Source organism: Phaseolus vulgaris, chromosome 4, assembly GCF_051622355.1.
Source record: "Phaseolus vulgaris cultivar YP4 chromosome 4, ASM5162235v1, whole genome shotgun sequence".
Lineage (NCBI taxonomy): Eukaryota > Viridiplantae > Streptophyta > Magnoliopsida > Fabales > Fabaceae > Phaseolus > Phaseolus vulgaris.
Window position 1 is genome coordinate 2,037,282 of NC_143501.1, and position 21,176 is coordinate 2,058,457.

At 33.5% G+C, this 21,176-nt stretch overlaps 4 protein-coding genes across 7 annotated transcripts; 3 read left to right on the forward strand and 1 right to left on the reverse strand.

Moving 5' to 3' along the window:
- Positions 1-149: 149 nt before the first annotated feature.
- Positions 150-3,729, forward strand: ATN1 (Protein kinase superfamily protein). 3 transcript variants are annotated; one of them, XM_068645326.1, is made up of 7 exons: positions 233-474; positions 682-900; positions 1,172-1,304; positions 1,499-1,694; positions 2,380-2,504; positions 2,594-2,752; positions 3,033-3,729. In XM_068645326.1, the coding sequence occupies exons 2-7, from the start codon at positions 770-772 to the stop codon at positions 3,345-3,347; spliced, it is 1,059 nt and encodes a 352-aa protein (XP_068501427.1). In that variant the 5' UTR covers positions 233-474; positions 682-769; the 3' UTR covers positions 3,348-3,729. The 3 variants fall into 3 exon arrangements, with proteins under 3 accessions (XP_068501428.1, XP_068501427.1, XP_068501429.1); XM_068645328.1 differs by having other exon boundaries at positions 380-474; positions 1,172-1,327; XM_068645327.2 differs by having other exon boundaries at positions 150-900; positions 1,172-1,327.
- An 808-nt stretch (positions 3,730-4,537) lies between these two features.
- On the forward strand, positions 4,538-9,294 carry LOC137836653 (NAC domain-containing protein 10). Its single transcript, XM_068645330.2, has 6 exons — positions 4,538-4,630; positions 5,784-5,916; positions 6,392-6,578; positions 7,695-8,179; positions 8,515-8,817; positions 8,901-9,294. The coding sequence occupies exons 1-6, from the start codon at positions 4,623-4,625 to the stop codon at positions 8,952-8,954; spliced, it is 1,170 nt and encodes a 389-aa protein (XP_068501431.1). The 5' UTR covers positions 4,538-4,622; the 3' UTR covers positions 8,955-9,294.
- Positions 9,295-9,993: 699 nt separating this feature from the next.
- Positions 9,994-14,013, forward strand: LOC137836654 (RNA-binding CRS1 / YhbY (CRM) domain protein). Its single transcript, XM_068645331.1, has 4 exons — positions 9,994-10,219; positions 10,509-10,794; positions 11,490-11,891; positions 12,388-14,013. The coding sequence occupies exons 1-4, from the start codon at positions 10,152-10,154 to the stop codon at positions 13,576-13,578; spliced, it is 1,947 nt and encodes a 648-aa protein (XP_068501432.1). The 5' UTR covers positions 9,994-10,151; the 3' UTR covers positions 13,579-14,013.
- A 2,102-nt stretch (positions 14,014-16,115) lies between these two features.
- On the reverse strand, positions 16,116-18,621 carry LOC137836655 (beta-1,4-N-acetylglucosaminyltransferase family protein). Of its 2 annotated transcripts, none has more exons than XM_068645332.1 (2): positions 18,408-18,621; positions 16,116-17,648 (listed from the first exon to the last, which is right to left on the reverse strand). In XM_068645332.1, exons 1-2 carry the CDS (start codon positions 18,468-18,470, stop codon positions 16,548-16,550), a joined length of 1,164 nt encoding a protein of 387 aa, XP_068501433.1. In that variant the 5' UTR covers positions 18,471-18,621; the 3' UTR covers positions 16,116-16,547. The 2 variants fall into 2 exon arrangements, with proteins under 2 accessions (XP_068501433.1, XP_068501434.1); XM_068645333.1 differs by having other exon boundaries at positions 16,116-17,645; positions 18,408-18,619.
- Between the last annotated feature and the right edge of the window lie 2,555 nt (positions 18,622-21,176).

Genomic DNA, 21,176 nt, shown 5'->3' on the forward strand with positions numbered 1-21,176 from the left:
ATTTAAAATCAATTTTTTAATAAATTTATATAAAAAAAACATTTAAGAAGAAAACAAAAGTAAACTAAAAAAACACTGTTTTTAGTTTGTGACAGTGACTGAACTCCTTCCGCGGTTTTACTTTACCAGCTGAATGGCACTCATTGAATGTTGAATACGCGTTGCAGAGATTAATAAAATATAGTAAAGACAATTTCTTTTATCTTCCACCACCTTCTTTTCTTCATTTCTCAATCTGGGTGGTTAACTTTCTCTCACTTTTCAACCTCTTTTTTGCATTCTCATAAAAAAATGAAAGCTTTTGTTTTTAGATATTGTTGTTTTTTCCATTGTGAATAGTTTTCTGCTGACAAGGCTGTTGTTTTTGGATCTTTGATTTGATTTCTTTCTTTTTTTAACACTGCTATAACTTCTGGGTTTGTTGTTGAGTGCCTCCTTACATGTGGGGTTTTATTCTCTGCCTCCCAAACAAAGGCAAGTGTTGATTTTTTCCTCTTTTTTAATGATCCATGTTCCTGATTTTGGGGATAGGAGTGTGTGTTGGGAAAGTCGCCTCTGGGGTGTGCTAAAGTCTTGCCTTTTTTCCTCTTTCATAAACTCCTAGGGGTTATAGCTTTCTTGCATGTTGCTATGCAACTGATTCATAGTTCATGCCAGTTAAGGGTCTTTTTCTTTTAGTAGGTTGGTGTGCTTCCACATGTGTTACTGTGTAATGCAGAGAATGGCATGCTAGATAGATTCACATTTTTTTTGAGGAAAAACAAGGAAAATGGGATCTGGCAACGAGGTTCACTCAGTTGAGGAGTTCAGTTTGGAATCCAAGTGGCTTGTAGATCCTAAACAACTGTTTGTTGGCCCCAAAATTGGAGAGGGTGCTCATGCCAAAGTATATGAAGGAAAGTAAGTCAAACCTATTTCATCAGATTCTATTTTTGGAATCAGTTTTTGTTTTGAATCCTTTTACACAAATTTCTAACTCAATTTTCTTCTAAATATTTAGTGCAAAGTTTGTCTTGACCTATAAGTCAACATTAACATGCCTCTCCTTTCTTCTATATTTGCATCCAATTTCACACTCATGTGTTGTACACTATCTGTTTGGAGAAATAAACATTCTGTGTCCATTAGATAAAGTTATTTACTTCTTGAATTGCTGATTTTCTGATTGCAGATATAAAAATCAAAACGTTGCTGTTAAGATCATCAACAAGGGAGAAACCCCGGAAGAGATTTCAAGGAGAGAGGCTCGGTTTGCCAGAGAGGTTGCTATGTTGTCGAGAGTTCAACACAAAAATCTGGTTAAGGTTGTATATTAATTTTTAACAAGGTATAGTTAGATAGATAGATATACATATATATATATATATATATATATATATATATATTTTAATCAGAATTGGCAATAGACTGAGGTTAACTAGTACTTAGATCACGTTGGTATTGATGGACTTGCAAAAGTTTTGTCTCATTGAAGGTCTTATTTTTGGTTTGGTTCCAGTTTATCGGGGCTTGCAAAGAACCTGTCATGGTTATAGTAACTGAACTTCTATCAGGTGGAACATTGCGCAAATATCTCTTGAATATGCGGCCAAAGTGCTTGGATATGGCCATGGCTGTTGGATTTGCTCTTGATATTGCCCGAGCAATGGAGTGTTTACACTCCCATGGGATCATTCATCGCGATCTTAAACCTGGTATGTCTATGTAAATGTTGAACTTAGTGGTTTTTGTTGAGTTTTAGCTTGATTGTAACTTACATTTGGTGGAATTTTGCATCCTGTTTCAGTTACATGTTTCCTTTGTACATGCTTCCTTAGTAGATCCTTCAAGTAATTTTAAAAATGATTGGTAATTTGGCCTCTTTTCCTTGTTGGTCACTACACTGTCCTCCTATTTTGTTTTGATGTTTGATTGAATTGATCTTGATCGAACTAATTCTGAACTGTTGAATGTAATGAAGTTATGTAGCCATATTAGTCTCAACCATAGGTTTATATTGGAAGGTGTGTTTTTCTTTGGAAATGCCATTGTTGATTTTTGAATGCCACAATCCTTGTCCTAATGGAAAAGTAATCAAACTATGAAAACTGACGTTGTCCCTTTGCATCAGGGGAGACTTCTGGAACTAGGGCATGTTAGTTTTTAGTCCATTGTTGTCTCATTATAGAGTCCAATCCTTGATGAAATTGAATCCCTTGTTAGGCCATATTTCTGAGCTATTGAGTTTGGGTTGAGATGATGGTGAATATGCTATATAAGAAACAAATCTGAAAATTAGCATACAATTGGCAGCACTATCTAGTAGAAGTGTTGCCATTCAATCTGCTCTACATATCAAAGAACAACACAGTGTTGATAACTTGCTTCTTTCCTTTTCAGATAACTTGATCTTGACAGCTGATCATAAGACAGTTAAACTTGCTGATTTTGGACTAGCCAGAGAAGAATCCTTAACAGAGATGATGACTGCCGAAACAGGAACGTATCGATGGATGGCTCCTGAAGTACGTCTTAACTACTTTAAACTATGAACAACTATAGATCTTCCAGTTTTGTGTTATGTAATTGATCGTTACTATCTGTTTGGTGGCAGCTTTACAGTACTGTTACTCTGAGACAAGGTGAGAAGAAGCATTACAACCACAAGGTGGATGCCTACAGCTTTGCAATTGTGTTGTGGGAACTCATCCATAATAAGTTGCCCTTTGAAGGCATGTCTAATCTACAGGCTGCATATGCAGCTGCTTTTAAGGTAGATTTATAGTTACTTTATAATGCTTCTGATTAAGGTCATCACACTTGCACAGTTTATGATCCTTGAAAGTGTGAAACATTTAAATGTAATCAGTGTGCAAATATGCATTTTTCCAACCATAAAGAAAAAAGACCATTTCATCATTTTTGTTTCTTGGCCAGAGTAGTCTAATTCAAATGTTGGCATTTCAGATTCATAACACTTTTTTAGTTGTCATTAGGCTATTTTCATCATACATTTATTTCAGATTCATGGCTTGATTATTCAACTATTTCAGAATACAAGGCCAAGTTCTGAAGACCTTCCTGAGGATTTAGCTCTGATTGTAACTTCATGTTGGAAGGAAGATCCAAATGATAGACCGAATTTCAGTGAGATCATACAGATGCTCCTTCGATATCTCTCCTCCATTTCACCACCAGAGCCAGTTGTTCATCTGCGGATGACTTCATCAGATAATGTGGTGTTGCCACCAGAATCTCCTGGTACAAGTGCACTAATGCTTGCAAGAGATGACTCTGGAGAAACCTCAACAGCCAAAGCTGAAGACAGGCCTAAGGGGTTTTTCTTCTGCTTTAACCAGTGTTACTGAGTCCTCAAAAAACACTTCACTTTGGGGCTGTCCCAGATCATACGTAGGAAAACTAAATAAAACCACATTCACAGATTGTAAGCTAGAATCTTAATGAGAAAATTGTCAACTGTTATCAGATACCGAGTTCAGTAGCAAGCAGCAGCTAAGAAAGCACCTTTGCTCTCAACAAGAGTTGTTGGCAAAGCTCTCTTGAACAATCATGTTAACTTTCTTCTGACTCATAACCAGAAACTTATGGGGTAAAGGTTACTGAGATGTAATGAAATGTCATTGTAAAGCAAGGCTCATCCAAAGACCTTTATCTCTTTCTTGTTCATGTATGTGACATTGCCTTTCATGTGTTGCATTCATGGAACCATGTATGGTTGCCAATTTCTCACGCTTCTTTCTTTCATCCAAGAATAATGCATCTATTTGCAATGAACATAGTATCAATATCACAGCAAGCAGAAAAACTGGTTTTCCATTCCCACCTTGTAAAAGAAAGGTAATATTTTTGGGATAAAGAGAATATATTGATAATGTATTATTTATACTTAATCACACTTTTATATATAACTAAAACAAACACTGATCACACTAATCATTTTAAAAGCAACTTTTACTTTTATGTAAAAAAAAAGCATATTTACAATAATTAATCCTGCAATTTTCCTTACACTGATAACAAAATTAATTTCTTGAGTTTGAAGTTGCACTGAACAACATGGGTCCTACACGCTTCCATTCACTCAGAACTGTCCTATAACAGCTCTTGTCACAGCATGATATCATAAATTAATAACAGCTACATTATAGTAAAAAAAAAAATATCTTAAAAATTACATTAACTTGGGAAACAAGTTAGTCACTGAGGATAGTAACGTAATTTACTATAATCTCTGTTTGGCTCGCATTTCAGAGCGACAACACCGTAACTTCCGAAGCCCAGCCTCGAACAGCTTCAGTCAATAGTGGTCCCACTCATCTTCAAGGTTTGTGCTTCTTAAGTACACAACCCAATATAAGAAAATTAATTAATTTAATTCAAATTATACAAGCATGGTTCTAAATATTCATGCACTAAAAAATATTTTTATATTCACTTTTGTTTTAAATGGTTTATATATATATACATATATATATAAATATAAAGCATTGACTATAATGGTTTTTTTTTCTTAATGACACTCACTACGTTGTCCACTCGCCCAAGTAAACTACTCAAACACCTTATATAACTCACCCCATTAAACGCGTTTGTGTCTTTCTTTCTCATCTTCTTCTCTAACCATGGCTAGGTGAGCTTAATGTTTAGCATTAGAAAATTGCGATGCAAGTTTCATAATTTGCGTGCAAAGTTTTCTGCTTTGGTTTTTTCTTCACACCCCATTTGGACATTTCGGTTGTATCTTCTTCTTATGAATGATCTAGAGTGTGGGTCGGAGTCCCTTTGTTGAGTTGATGAGGAAAAAACACTTGTTCGTTTTCTGGGTGGTCTTGTTTCGGAAACTTGTGTCAGAGAAATGTCACCTTGCTCGGTTTTTGTAGGTGCTTCTTTTAGTGAAATAATCGGTTAAGTAAGGTGGTGTATTTTGTAGGGTGAAGTTGAGGTTTGGCTTTTGTGGTTGATGACTTGATGGTGATGGTGTTAGTGTATAACATATTGACATGTTTGAATGTTTTTAATTCCATTTATGGAGAGATTGTTAGCGGGTACATAGTGTGACATTCTCATTTGGAGTTTAGTGTGTGCTGCTTAAGTTGGAAATACTTGCAGCTTCTTTCTACTTCTAGCACTGCACTGTGGAAAGAAACACTTGTGGAATGCCAAATGCTGATTTGTGGCTTTCTGGGTGGTTAAAATGCAATCACTTGTCATGTAGATGTGATCATGTGAAGTTGTAGGATATTTACCTTGTGATACATGCACTCGTACGATGGTTGAGGGATGATTAGGTTTGATCTCTGGATACTTATGGAAATGGAATGATACATTTGGAGAGGTTAATCCCTTAAATAAATCTCAGTTTACAAGGATTAGTGATCTTCTCTCAAATATACCTTGGAGAAATAAGAAAAGCATGAACTGAAAGAAAAGAAAATGAAGAGAAGTAGTGGAAAAGAAAGTTTGTCCTAGTTTTAGAGTATACATGAAATGTTGTGTTCCCAAAATTTCTTTGATACTTTCTGCATGTTTTTCTTCATTTGTCCCTGTCTCTGTTTGTCTTTTATCATTGACACCGTTGATGTCATGAAACATCCTGAATATCATCACAAGAGACATGGATTTTCCCTTCTGAGTCATCTTGTAAATAAATAGAAGTTTCAAAAGCTTATTTGGTTGAGTCGTTCTTGTGAACTTCTGATAACTTCAGTGTATTTTCTCATACATAACATGAAGTTCTTCAGGTAAACGATGTGCGATTTTGAAGTGGTGACTTTGTTTTGCAGGAGCTGGCTTAATGACATTGGAGGATTTGCAACGAAAGTGAAAAATACCACTCTCTCAGCTGCTGATCAAATGAAGAACTGTGAAACATATCGTGAATGCCCCAAATGTCATTATCACTCTAATAACACTGATGTACGTCCTAATTCAACATCTACTTAATCCCAGATCGTGTGGTGTTCTTCAAATTCACACATACACTAAATTAGAAAAAATGCTATAAAGTAGTTAATGCAACCACCTTTTCTTTTAGTCTAATAAATCAATTCAAGTCCTTAAAGTTTGCAGACTTTACCTGTGTACCAGGATTAAATTCTGGAAACAGTTCAGGTTTCATGATTATTTATGCATGAGTTGGTGAGTAAAGTGCAAACATTACCAATAAACTAACAAAACTCAATCGTTAAAGAAAAAATCACTCATCAATTATTGGTATTTCAATGCATTCATGATTTGTCATGTATATATAGTATTGAGAATTGATGTTCCTATCCATGACTGGTATTATTTACTTTTATACTTTAAAGTGAGTTGTTGTGTTTAGGGGAGACAAATCCAAGAACTACCTTGTTGCATAATTTTCATTAGGAATATTTGTTTGCCTGTGCAGGTTTCTCATGAGTGGCCTGGCTTTCCTGTTGGTGTAAAGTTTGATCCTTCTGATATTGAGCTTTTAAAGCATTTGGAAGCAAAGTGTTGTGTTGGAAACAGAGAGCAGCACGTGTTTATTCATGAGTTCATCCCAACTTTAGAAGGGGAGCAAGGTATTTGCTACACTCATCCAGAAAATCTTCCAGGTAAAGGTTTTCTCCCCTTTTAAAATACTTTTAACACTAACCATTTTGTTCCACAAAACATTGAGTAATGGACTGGTAGTGAACCTGCCAAAGACCTCAAAGAAGCTACTTAAACACTTCCTTAAGATAATGGTCCTTGGTTGAATAGGCTGTGAAGTGTTATGAAGATAAAATGGATGTAAAATCAGTGTGTATTCTGCACCTTATCAGGCAGTATTGCTCATTGATACCTGACTAAGACAAAAGACAAGTAACAAAAAAATTGATTCTCCTCAATCATAAAGTATAAGTCTAGTTAAACCTCAATCAACATATAACAAACATTCTTGGCTTATGGGTCCTATTCTATGAAACTTGGACAAACCTCTTCAATGTTGTGTTCCATGTCCGACATGTATATGATAGTAACACTCATACAACATATATTGAAGACTCTGCTAAAGTTTTGAATTTAAAAAAGGTTTATTTTCGTCATCAACACAACTCTAACATAGCTCCGACATAGTTCCAACACACCATTAATGAGGGTAGACAAGGTGAATCTTTTTTAGAAGTTAGAAACTCAAACTTATTGATTGTATAAGTTTCTATTTTAATTGTAGAAATAAGTAGAGCATATCCTATAATCTTAGATTATGTATGTATTATTAGGAACATTTATGTTTATTCTTGCATCTTATTTTTATATATTATGAAATTCTTTGAAAGTTGTTAATTTGTTTTTAGATCAACTTTAACTATAGTGTCTTTTTCATTATTAAATAAGGGGAGGAATATCTTAAATGAATTAGATTTTCTAGATTTAGATGGATGAATTAGGTTCATTTTTGTATTAGACAGACAACAATATGTTCAAATTGTCATGCTTGATTAACTTTTTATAAATAATTTAGAAGGTATAAATATTGATTATCAATTTAAAAAATTCATAATGTCTAAGAGATGATAATTTTCCCACTGTCTTTAAACTATAAGTAACAAAGTTTTAGAAAAAAATTAATTGATTTCTATATCTAGATACCAGATCAAGATGGAGCAAAGAAAAGGAAAAGATATCAGATCATTATGTTTCCCTTGAGCACATTCTCTAAATATGTTATTCATGTTTTGTTTCAGGTGCTAGGAAAGATGGGAACAGTGTTCATTTCTTTCACAAAACAGCTAATGCATATGCTACTGGGAGAAGGAAACGTAGGAAGATTCATCATCAAGATGGTTTGACTGAGGAGCATGTTCGTTGGCACAAGACTGGTAGGACCAAATCTGTGACAGAAGATGGAGTTCATAAGGGCTTTAAGAAGATCATGGTCCTTTATATAAGGTCTAAGGAAGGGTCCAAGGCATATAAAACCAATTGGGTGATGCATCAGTTCCATCTAGGGAGTGAAGAAGAGGAGAAGGATGGTGAATATGTGGTTTCAAAAGTATTTTATCAGCACCAGAAGCACACTGAGAAGAATGAGGAGAATACAGTAGTTGAAGATTCTAACATAGCAGCACAAGCAGGTCCAAGTACCCCAAACCCAAATCCCCCAACTCGACCTTGCACAGGCAAATGTGATGACCATTTTGATGAAAATGAGCTTCTCTCATTCATCCAGGTGTGTAGTTATTTTTTATGCATCTATTGCATTTAAGAGTCCATTACATTTCAGCTTCTACTTGTGCACATTTGATGGACACATCATGAAAAACCAGTGACTTATGTGATTTTTTCTTGAGAGAAAAGAGGCAAAGTCAATTGACATTTTTCACTAATTTTCCAAACAACTGTGATCTTTGCTTCACTTTTAAGACATATTTGGTCATTGAATTATGATATATGGAATGATTTAAATGAAAGGTTATCAGAAAGAAAGAAAGAGACATGATTCGTATTTCTGATATCTGCTTGCTACATTTACTCATGGTGAAGTTGTTGATTCTCACAAATTAGGATGCCAAGCCTATACCTGGGGAATCACTTGCCCCACCATCTGATGTTCAGCATGAGGATATTAAGGTTGACCCTGCATGGTTGGCTGGTGAATCACAGCCTGATTGTGACTTTCATGAATTAGAGGAAATATTGTTAATGTCAGATTCATCTGCTCTTTTTAATCATTCTGGATTGGCCTCCCCTTTGAATGGCACTGCAAACAGTTTGGTTGCACCAGGAAACACTAATGATTATGCATCTTCTGGAGTTTCTCTCCTGGACACCCTGGAATTGGAATCTCCTCCAGATTTTGATCTTTCTGTAAGTTTTAACTCACTCTTTTAGAGCTCTCCAATAGGTTGTTAACATCCTCTCATTGCTCTTTGATTCTCATTTTCATGCAGAATTTGCAATTTGGCTCTCAAGACAGCACCCTTCAGTGGATGGACAAGCTATAAGCTTTTGCTTTGAATGAAGCAACTCTTAGTTGGTTATGTTATGATGCTTACTCCCTTAGTGTTATGGAAAACAGATTAACCTGTTGCAGTCATTTTTACTACTCCAAGATGCTAAGATAGTGTGTATAAAGCTCAAATTTTCATGATGTGGTGCTCACAAGCACAAACTTTATGGCTGTGTCATGTTTTTGCACTGTTGTTGTAACTTGTATATGTTGTCATAAACTATTATGCAGAAGTTGGAAATCTAAAAGTTGACTAACAAAACAAACAATTGATAATTTGTTTTTCAAGTTCATTTGTATGTGAGGAATTGTTTTGAATTTGTTCCAATTGTTTCTATTCCAGTGCCTCATTCTTCTTGGTAATGCCATGTTTGCAAGTTCATGCAGTTTCTTTAGAAAACTTCTGAACAAGTCACAAGAGAAGGACATAAGGAAGGAAAATAAATCAAATTTTCAGGTTAAATATATATAACAGTTACATTACATCGATTTAACATTTACCATTGTTTAATACATTTCGATTTTATCATTTTTTTAAAAAGTGTTTGTTAGATTAAAAGGTTCATTTAGATAAATCATATATACAAAAGTTTATATTAATTTAAAATTATTTGACATATATATAATAAAATTAATGTAATATATTTTTAAAATACATTAAAATACGAATAATTTGATCACTTTAATATTAATATTTTATTTTAATAAAATTGATATGAATAATTACAATCAAACAAAATGATAATTTAACGAGTGAATCAATAAGATAAACATTTTACATGAAATTAATTATAATGTAACATTTGATATAAGCACATTGGTATAATTTAACTTATATTTTAATTACTTTTTACATACTAAATTACTTTAAACTTAAAATATAATAATTTTAAAATCGATCAAAATGATTTATAAACTTTCAAACAATTTTTCAAATGTAAAGTTGGATTTGAAACCAAAATAATTATTTAGATTTTAATCCATAAAAATTCAATCTATTATTTAAAATATAAATTTGGATTTTTAAAAATTATTTGTCGTCCAAAAAGAATATATGAAGAGAGAATAACTAGGGCGCGTTTGGGAGACAAAGTTCAAAACCCTGCAACTCTTTGGCCTCTGCCAATGTCAAACCCAGAAACGAGAAACGCGAATTGTGGATGATTGGTGATCAAAGGAAGAGAAAGCAACAATGTTTGGTGCCAGAAATCTTCAAAAACATTGCTTCAAACCCCTTTCCTCTCTGTTTCAACTTCAATCGTACCTTCTTTTCCCTCTATCTCTCTCTATTTACTAGCAAATGCTTAAACCCCTTTTGCTCTCTCACATCAAAGTTCTCATCTTTACTTCACTGGCCAACAAATTCTCTCGCTTTGATTTTAATCAATTTGTGTGAACTTTACTTATTTTGATTTAACAGAGAATAAAAATCTCTTTTTTTTTTCTAATTATTTTATGTACACTGATGCTATTTTATCAGAAATCACTCTATGTTTTGTGTTTGTGTGTTTTAAGGAAAAGGGGTTGATTGTGATTTGTGTTTATTCAGAAATGTTGTGCCTTTAGCTCACACGCCTGAGTGCAGCAACATTGTTAAAGTTGAAGAGGCATGCCATGGAGTTGGTTTGTATTGTTATGTTAAGCAGTTGAATCTTTTGAATGGATCATTGTTGTCCCGAGCAATGTCAACTTCCAAAGGAAGGAGTATGCGCAGTAAGGTGGAGAGGCGAATGCAGAAAGAGTCTGGGAAGACTTTGAGGGAGATTCGGAGGGCGAAAAAGTTGAAGAAGAAACTCATGACTGAGGAGGAGAGGCTCATTTACAATCTCAAAAGAGTGTGTTCTCCAACTGCCTTTTCATTAACTGTTTTTTTGGAGTTTAATTTGTGATTCTTGTTTTGAGTTCATCTAATGTTATGTGCTGGAACAAGTGTCTGAGATTTGTGTTAAAAAAATAATTATATGGTTTCTGAATGTAGATGTCTTCCTCAATCTTTTATTCCAACTCTGAAGGTCTTAGACTATTTAACAAAAATTGAAAAAAAATGAAAAACGAAAATATTCATGTACATTGTTTCTAAGTGAAAGTGGTATAGAGAATTGGCTTATAACATGAGATATCTAAACTTAGGTTTCTGAGTAAAATGGGGCATCTCAACAGTTTTCATGATTGCTGCTTATAACATTTTCTTAATGAAATTCAGCTGATTGTTTGAAAATTAATGAAGCCAAGGTGCCTCAAGGAAGTAAGCATTTGAGATGAGAGACCTATATGTTTGAAAGAGAGGAGGGGGTGCTACTTAAGATTCTTCTTGTTCTTCATTTAAGGCATTGAATCTTCCCAATCAACTTTAACTTGTTTCGTCTTGGTTATTTCTCTAGCTTTGATTGTTTAGCTATTAGCACATATACTGATAATCATGAAATGCAAAATTTCAAATCATGATACGTTTTTAACTTAATGTTGTTGTAAGTGCTTGTTATATAAACATTTGGTTAAATCTTATTCTCCTACCTTCCAACTTTTGTAGGCCAAGAAGAAAGTGGCATTGCTTCTGCAAAAGCTCAAGAAGTATGACCTACCAGATCTGCCTCCTCCTCGGCATGATCCAGAGCTCTTTACACCTGAACAGCTTCAGGCATTTAAAAAAATTGGATTCCGGAATAAGAACTATGTCCCAGTCGGTGTTCGTGGTGTCTTTGGAGGGGTTGTGCAAAATATGCATCTCCATTGGAAGTTTCATGAGACTGTGCAAGTTTGTTGTGACAATTTCCCCAAGGAAAAAATAAAAGAAATGGCTTCAATGCTTGCTAGATTGAGTGGGGGGATTGTTATAAACGTTCATAATGTGAAAACAATCATTATGTTCCGTGGAAGAAATTATCGTCAACCCAAAAATTTGATACCTATTAACACCCTTACAAAGAGGAAGGTAAGCTTGCAATTATATATTCCTTATTTGACTGCATCACTCTCTGTATATAAACAGTAGCGATTCTTTGCCTGTAGTGGATCTCCATCAGCTTGCCTAAGGCTATACCTCAGAATCATGATCTGTGATGTTTATGGGCCAATATTGTTCATTATAATGCAAAAAAATATTATATTTGCCTGTTTATTGTAGCTGTGTTGGTAAACTTACTCCCGCTTACAAAAAATATCCCTAGAAGAATGTAAGGGAAGAAAGTTAAAGACAGTTTGTTAGTGACTAACCAAATTAAATGCTTTTGTTTTATTGATTATGCTTACATGACAGCTTTTATGAAAATATAGCTATTATGGTTAGGCTTAACTGCTTTAACTTGCTTGGTCTTTTTTTATCTTCCTTGTTTTGAAAAATCATTATTTTTGCCCCTAGCTATTTACATACTATTCAAAGAAGTTGATATTTGAGGAGGTAATGTCTTTGTTCTTGTCATTGCACACAGGCTCTATTCAAGGCCAGATTTGAGCAGGCTCTTGAATCTCAGAAGCTAAACATAAAGAAAATAGAACAGCAGCTTCGACGGATGGGAGTAAATCCTGAGGATCCAGCTGCCATGGCTAGCATCCAGAGAGTTGCTTCCACATTCTTCAATGCCATCGACAAGAAAGAAGGAAGTCCTTATGTCTTCCGTGAAGGTAAGCAGTCAATAATAGAACCTGCTGAAGGTTTGGAAGAGTCAGAGCCTACTGTTGATAGTGATCAGGAAGAGCTTGATCGATTCATTGCTGAGATAGAGGATGCAGCAGATAAAGAGTATGAAGTTGAAGAGGCAAAAGAAAAAGAAGAGTTTGGTAGAATTAGATACTGGAACAGAGAAGAATATGGTGGAAGATACAGAAGCTCAGATGTTTCTAGAAACGATGACCATGATGTTGAGGCTAGCGGCTCAAGGGTTTGGCAGAGTAGGCAACCCAAGCGTTACGCTATGGATAGTGATGATGAAGAGAATGCTCATTTTGACAATGATGATGATGATGGTGAAGATGATGAGTGGCGTTTCAATAATATTGATGATGCTAATGATCTTGACAGAAATTCTAATGGATCTGAGGGAAGTAGAGGAAGGTTCAAGGAAAGTAGGAGGAAGAGAGAAAAGCAGAATAATCCTGAAATGGGACAACACCGAGATAACACAAGTTCAAATAGACATGCTGGAGCCAAATTTAGGAGCAATGTGAGCATGGAAGATTCGGAGTCAGAAGGCATGTTCAGTGATGTTGAAAATGCAATGTGGGAGTCTGAGGACGATGAGAATAATCACTCAGGACATTTGAGAAAGTCCAGTGACAATAACTACAAGAGTAGTAGCAGTGATGATGAGTATACACATCAAGCAATGAGAAACGAGCGTGGTGTGAAGGGTCATAAGGGTAAGGTTGGTGATTCTGCTCAACATTATAATAGTTTTGGTGCACCAAAGAGTTTGAGAGGTAAGCACGGAGTTAACAAAGTTGATTCTGAATCCATAGATGAATTTAGCGGTTCAGAAAACTGGCTGTGCCCTTCAGATGCTGAAGAGGACACTAGGGATGAAGGAGACTACCCTACAAAACAAAATAGTAATGTGATCAAAAGTGATATACCTAAGAGGAGAACACCAAAACAGGCAGATGAGGCTTGGGACAGTGATTAGTCCAGTAAATGCAAGACCTCATTGCATTGGTATTTTTTAGGTCGTTTATTCCTGCACTCAAACAAGTATCAGTCTATACTCTCTTTTAAACCTAGAAGGTTAGTTCAGAATGCAAAGTCTATTCCAAAATGCATGGGAGGTCTCACAAGAAAATTGTGGAGATCAGGAAGAAACACCCAATGATTGGTCCAAACAGAATCTTGAAATGAACCCCAATGCACAATGCAGCCCTTTTATTCAGTTCTCACAGGGTATCTTTTTCTCACCACTGTCACATGTTATCTGCATAAATCCTCAAGTAATTGCTAGCCTACTACTCATGTGATGTATGTGGCTTATTCTTGGTGGTGTTTGAAGCCTCAGACTTTGACTATCTGAAGAAGAATATTGTTTTATAGCATTTTTTTATTGAGTTAATCAATTGGAATTGAAAGAGATGAGGGGTATGTTTATTTATTGAAAGCTACACATCAATATAGGTCTTAAGCTGTCTCATGGAAGAAGAAAATAATGTAAAAATAATGTAACTCAAAATCAATCTCTAAATTTTAGTTCTGGAAAGTTAAATGGAAAACCTTTTTATATAAGCTAAGTATACTAATTAACTTTAATATGTTTCTAGTTTTAGAGATAATTTGGTTTTAATCTCTGAAATTTATAATTGATTCTCTAATCATTGTATTTGAAAAAGAAAATATGATGGAGGCATTCAATGAAAGGGCAGAGAACATAATTGAATAATGATGGTGTTTTTAGACACACCTTTTCAACCTAATCCGTGCTCCTAATAAAAATGTACTGTTCAATGTACCTGTCACACCATGCAATGCAGTCATCATCTGCTGTACATTTTCTACAGAGTCATGAAGTCTACCTAAAGTGTATTAGTTTCTCAACGAAGGATGTTTCATTTAATTCTATTCTTACTATATTGATTATGCGTGACGTATACTTTTGGTTCTTAAGACTTTTCAGAAACTTGTTCTTTTATTTTAAAATCAAACAAAATTAGTTTGTTTTTTCTTTTATCAATTTTGCCACTTGAATTCTTAAGTGGTCCTTTTTTAGAAGTACATTGTAAACCAAATTGACTTTTCAACTATATTATGGTATGTACAAATGGGAATGCTCACTTGACCTTTCTTTGTAGAAGACATAAAAGTTAACTACTATTATAATAATAATAATAATTAGTAGTAGTGATTTTTCATATAAACCAAAACCAAAATATCAAGGACACAATCAAAATTTACTTATTTTACAAAATCTAAAATCATCAAAATCCATATAAAACCAATGTATAATATATCTTGTAAGAGACTTCTATCTTTATCAAATCTCCACTAAAATATGTAAATTTAAAAATATCAGGATGAAAAATGAACATAAGATTTTTCAATGAAAGAGAAAATGTTTATAATTTGAAAACCAAAGGAAACACTCAACTTGCTCAAAATAGAATTTGAGATATTTTTTAAGTAATGATCTACCACAGAATTTGGTTGGAAGAAATGAAAAACCTTTAGGTGTGAAAGAAATACTGATAATGTAGCATAGAAGACTTGACTCATTCACTAAAACCAAGTTTATGAGTTAGATGTTCATTACAATTTACAATACAAACACATTGAGATTGAGACTGAGATAGTGGTGGATATAGGACAGTTGTGATGCTAATTTGTCCACTAATAATCAATTTGGGCGGTGGAAAGAAAACTTACCTAGCTCAAATGCATCATCCCCTTCACATATTTTTCAAATTCTTAAATACCTTTTATTCATGCCAAGCACAAATATTTTCATTAGACTTTTTAACCAAAAATCAATTTCATAATATAAAAAAAATCAGGATATTTTAAATTCGGTAAGAACAAGATAAAGATTGATGAAATTAATACAAGAATTGGTTTAATACTGAGTCATTTATCAGTCAAAATGCAGGCTATGTATGATACCCTTTTCGGCTGTTTTTCTTCAGCAGTTGGAAGCTCTAGTAAACTATGCCAAGGAAAGGATTGTTGAAGAGTCAAACACATAATTAAATTGACAGTTGAAAAAGTAACCATTTTGTGTCCATCTTAATCTTAAGAGCTGTTTTGGAGTCTTGGGTGGTGGTGGGGACTCAGATGGCTTCCTCCAAGTCTTTGGAAAAATGAAAGAAAAAATAAAACGTCAATTTCCTAGGAAAATTATCCAACCATTGGCACAGCTCAGCCAAGTCAATGAAGTCCACTCAGTATAAAAAATTCAGGGCTTGTTCACAAAAAAGAAAAGAAATAAAATTAGCCACAAGAAAATCTATGGAAAAGGTTTTGATGCCTTATTGTTGGATGAGTTTGATTGCATAACAAGAGTTGGACAAAAAGAATTGCAACAGTTTAATAAAATCATCATGGCCAATTCTAAAGTGCAGCACACCTTATCTTGCACTGTTTATGGTTTAATCAGTATAGTTCAATTGAATTTAGATGCAGAGTTAAGGGGCTAAACTTACCACCTTGTTATCATTAGAAATTAAAAAAGCCACACAAAACAAGTACAGTGCAGAATAGGAGTATACATAAAGTATGGGGAAATGGAAATACATCAAAATTTAATTGTAGAAATAACTAAAACTAGTGATGAGACATTTAACAAAAGTGGTAAGAATTATGTGAACATAACCCAGTCTAATCATCAGAAAAGATTGGGAATGTCTTTCTACTATATTAAACAAATGGGGGGGGGGGGGGGGACAAGCTACAAAGTTTGCCAAAAGATGCAACACTATTTCCCACACAAGAACCTCCTCACTCGAGAATTTCAATGTCAAATTATAAGACCCCAACAGGTTTTTCCATATACTCCTCCAAAGAAAGGCCTGCATTTGCTTGGCATAAAGGTGTGTTGTACCATGAACACACCACAATTGAGTCATCCAACACTGCTCCTTTGGGTGTTATATCAGAAGATTTTGTATTCTAACATGCTCAGCCACTTTCTCTTCTGCAGTTACCAGGCAACAAGAACTTGTACTTCTCTGCAGTATTCAACAAATATGATGGAAGATGAACTGCTGAATAAGAATGGGGAATAGGTCCCATCTTCCCAATAATCTCCTTGAATGTATACTCTTCAGGGAGCATGTCAAATAGGTCAGCCCCTTTGCAAATCACATCCTGAATCCTGTCACGGTTCAAGTAATGTGCAAACCTCACCCGATCATTATGGCTGTAAGCTTTCATCTTGAACACGAATTCACTTATACGGCGAAAACAGAAGCTACAATGCCAGCCAGCATCTGATAACAACACATCACCCTGCCTATAGTGCGCATAACATGTCTTGCCAGTTTGGTATCTATGAACTGATGCTCTCCAACTTTGGTTGTCAAGAAAGAACTCAAAAGAGTACAAGTAGTTCCTCATTTGAAGATGGAGAATAGAAGGGATATCATTGCACCACCTCAAGAGGTTAATGGTGTGAGCACTGGGAATCTCATCAACATCAGACATTATCAAGAGATCATCATCTTCTATTCCTGCTGTCCTGAGAAGCCTGTCCAAGGCCACTCTTTGGTAGGCCTCTTCAACAAAAGGATTCTCACCTTTCATAAATCTTCCTCCAATCACCCCATATGTCAACCGAGACTCGACAAACCCAAACTTGTCCCTGTTGTTTGCGAAAATCAAAGGTTTGGGAATTCCTGTAAAAGTTGAGTTTGATTCCAGGATGACATAATGTGTCACATATGGATACAGTTCTTTCCAGCGAATGGTAAGGATGTCAACTTCATTGTTAAACAAAACCGCGTCAAAGACTCTTCTCGGTGAGTCACGAATTCCCCAACCATGAAGCCTGCACAAAGTCTCCATCGACACATTCTCATGATAATAGTGAGGGATTTCATGGAAGGACTTCGGAGGAGACTCCCAAAGGGGTCTCAGAAAATATGAGATTTTCAATCCATGAAAATACACAAAGAAGATTCCCATTGGAACAACCACAAACAGAAAAATGCAGGTCTTGAAATCCAACCCTCGCAAAATGCAACGAAGTCTTGACATGCCCAATGCTGCACGAGTTTCCTGCTGCACAGAAAACAAAACCACTCCCAAGTTAATTCATTGCTCAAATACCTTACATGCATCACAGCACAACCAGTATCAAGCAGTAGCAGCCCATGAAAATCCGTCCAATCATCCCCACAAGCACATGTTAGACAAAGACATTTCATGGCAACAGTTAAAAAACCACACCCTGGTACTATTTCATCTTCTCTTGAAAATAGGATCTGGAAAACCCCCAGAAAATGGAATATAAAAAAAGATAGAACACACAAAAAAACAAAGTTAGGAAAAGCACAGAAATTTCAGTTCCCAATATTTTTTTTCCTGAGCAAAGGGGAACCAAATGAAGCAGGGGGCAATACAATTAGCGGGTTTGAAAAGGGCAAAAGATCCAATTCCAAAAACTCAAACTTGAACAGAATCCATGTTCCAAAAGAATGCTGGATAAAAAAACCTACACATGAAACTTCAAAAACTAGACAACCAAGAGAAATTGCATGTCCATAACCAATCCAAATACACACAAAGGGTCACATGGAGGAACAAAGTGAAAGAAACACTGAAAATTCACCAAAAAATTAAGTTTTTTTGATTGGGAAGGAAAAACAAAAAACACACCAGCCCACAATTTCATTATTTTTTATAACATAAAAAATGGGAAATGAAAAGCATCATGCTTGAAGTTTCCATTTTAGTATTAAAATGAGAAGAAAATCTGAAGTAACCATTTCCATTCCAAAACTGAAAGTGGTGAAAGAGAGAGAGAGAGAGTGCAAGTACCTGGTTACAAACATCTCCACATATGTCATCACTTTTCTTGGAATTGTAATAACCTTCAGACATGGTGAATGAAAGAAGAACAAAAGAAGAAGAAGAAGAAGAAAAACAAAAGGAGAATTTATGGAGTTGAATACAATGTTTGAGGCCTTTGGAGTTGAAGTGTGTTGTTTTTGTGTGACTCTGAGTTTCTCAAGCCTCACAAACACAGTACTGTGCAAAACATAACGTCAGTTACATTTATAGCATAGCCGTTTTCTTTTTTTTTCTATTTTTTTTTTTTCTGCACCATTTTTTCTTTTATTTATTTTTTATGACAGTTTTTATTTATTTATTTATTTATTTATTTCTAAATAAAACTTTAATTTCTTTCCAACTTTTAACCCCTACTTTTATTAATGTTAATAGTCTTTTCCTTTTTAATGGTCTTTTTTTAAGAAAAGTATGTACCTATATGTTACTTTTTAAATATTTTAAGATAATTAATTTTTAATTATATCCTTAACTTAATTAATAGGAAGAAAGAAAAGTAATTATGATTAAAGATAAAAAATTTAATAACACATAAATGTACATTTGAACAAAAAAAATCCAAAGAAATGCAATAAGTATCTCATTTAAAATTATATTAAAAATAAAAAACTTAAAAGAGAGATATTTTCATATTCTTTTTTTGTCTTCGAATTTAAAATTTGAATTTTGCTCACAATTTTTAAAAGATAGATATTTATTTAATTTTGAAGATTCCACGAAGGAAGGAGGGAAAGGGATCTTAGTGGGTCCATTTTTTACAATTTTTTATTTTTGTTATACAGTGGAAAATAAGATAAAAAATAATTAATTTCAAAAGTATATGTAAATGATTAAAATTTTAAAAAATAATTGATTTGGATTATTATGTGATTATTAATTAAATTTTAATATTAACATATGATTTAGATTCATTTATAGTATTAATTTAAGGTCATTATTTGTTTGAAACCACAAAAATAAATAAACACATTTTATAGGTAGTATATTCTTTCCCTTTTTTCTTTTATTCTTCTCATTTCTTTCATTTTTATTCTCTTAGAAAAAATAAATGCTTCTTTTATTTATGTGCCTATCATCTATATTTATCTTTTTTCAAAAAATAATAAATCAATAAATAAATACAGATATTAAGAAAACGATATAATCTTTTTTCCAAAAAATAATAAATCAATAAATAAATACAGATATTAAGAAAACGATGTAATATTTTTCAAAAAATAATAAATAAATACAGATATTAAGAAAACGATATAATCTTTTTTCCAAAAAATAATAAATCAATAAATAAATACAGATATTAAGAAAACGATGTAATATTTTTTCAAAAAATAATAAATAAATACAGATATTGAGAAAACGATATGTAATTAATCAATATATATATATATAATATTAAGAAATAGTCTTGCAACTTCCAACAATAACAATAGTGATGTTTTTTTTAAAAGCAATTATTTAAGAAAAAAAACTAATAAAAATTATTATATAAAATTAATATGAAAAAATAATTTTTTTATTTAAAAAGATAAGTCAATCTTATTAAAAAAATTATTGGGGAGTGTAAGAAAATGGAATAGTAAATATATAATTTGTAACATTTTTAATTTTTTTTATCTTTCACCTTTGTTACCTTTGTGTGTGTTTTTATTGAGTGAAAAAAAAAAAGAATTGTTGGTAGAAATTGACTTTACTAAAAAGAAAAGAGCCAAAACCTAATTAACATAAAATTCCAACACACGGAAATTTCCCTTTCATACCCTTTGAACCATTCAAAAGTTCTTCCCATTAGATGAGTTCAAAAGATAAGAGGAAATGTTTTACCATAAATCAAATCAAATGCTACAATAAAATACTAGATTTGCATTCTTTTTGTCCTTTCACAATTCCTTTAGTTATGGTAACTTTTTTTCAATCTTCTATTCAAAAAATAATGTAATTTAAATATAATTTAACCTTATAAAAATGTGAGATTTGTATTCATTTATATACTATAAAAGGTCATAATGATATGGAGTTTCCGACACAACTTACATTGAGACTACCAACTCGTGTATGAGACTATATATTATGGATAATCCAACAACAGTTTGATAGCAGGTGGCCTGATAAGTCCACAATTTCTTTAGTTATGGTAAAACTTAAAAAAATGACGGTGGTATAGCTACAAATGGAGCAAAACACAGAAAAGGAAGTTACTTTATGCACCTTATAATATCTTGACGCATCTCCACGAATGATCGAATTGACAAAAGTATCCTTATTAGAATATATACAATTTAACCTATCGTATTTTCTTACTTTAAACACCCCATTCTGAAGAAAGAAAGTTGTTTCTTCCCTTTCTTGGGTTTCTTAGTTGTTATTGTTCCGACTGTTTTTTCCTGCACCTCTATATGTTCTTCTCTCATTTCCAAAAATGTTCATATTTCTAAAAATATTTCTCTGTAATATTTTGGATTACGTAATCTGAAAGTATTTTTTTAAATTCGTAATTAGCTTCCGAATTACATAATCTGAAAGCCTTTTTTTAGATGTATGATTAGTTTATGAATTATATAATATGAAAGTTTTTTTTTAACTTTCGTATTATGTAATCTGGAAGTTCTTTTTCAAATACGTATTTGGATTATATAATCCGGAAGGTACTCTGTGGAGGTGGTACAAAAAGGATAAAAATGTATTTTCACATTTTGTATGGCGTGACAAAAGAACATATGGAGGTGCAGGAAGAAACAGTCT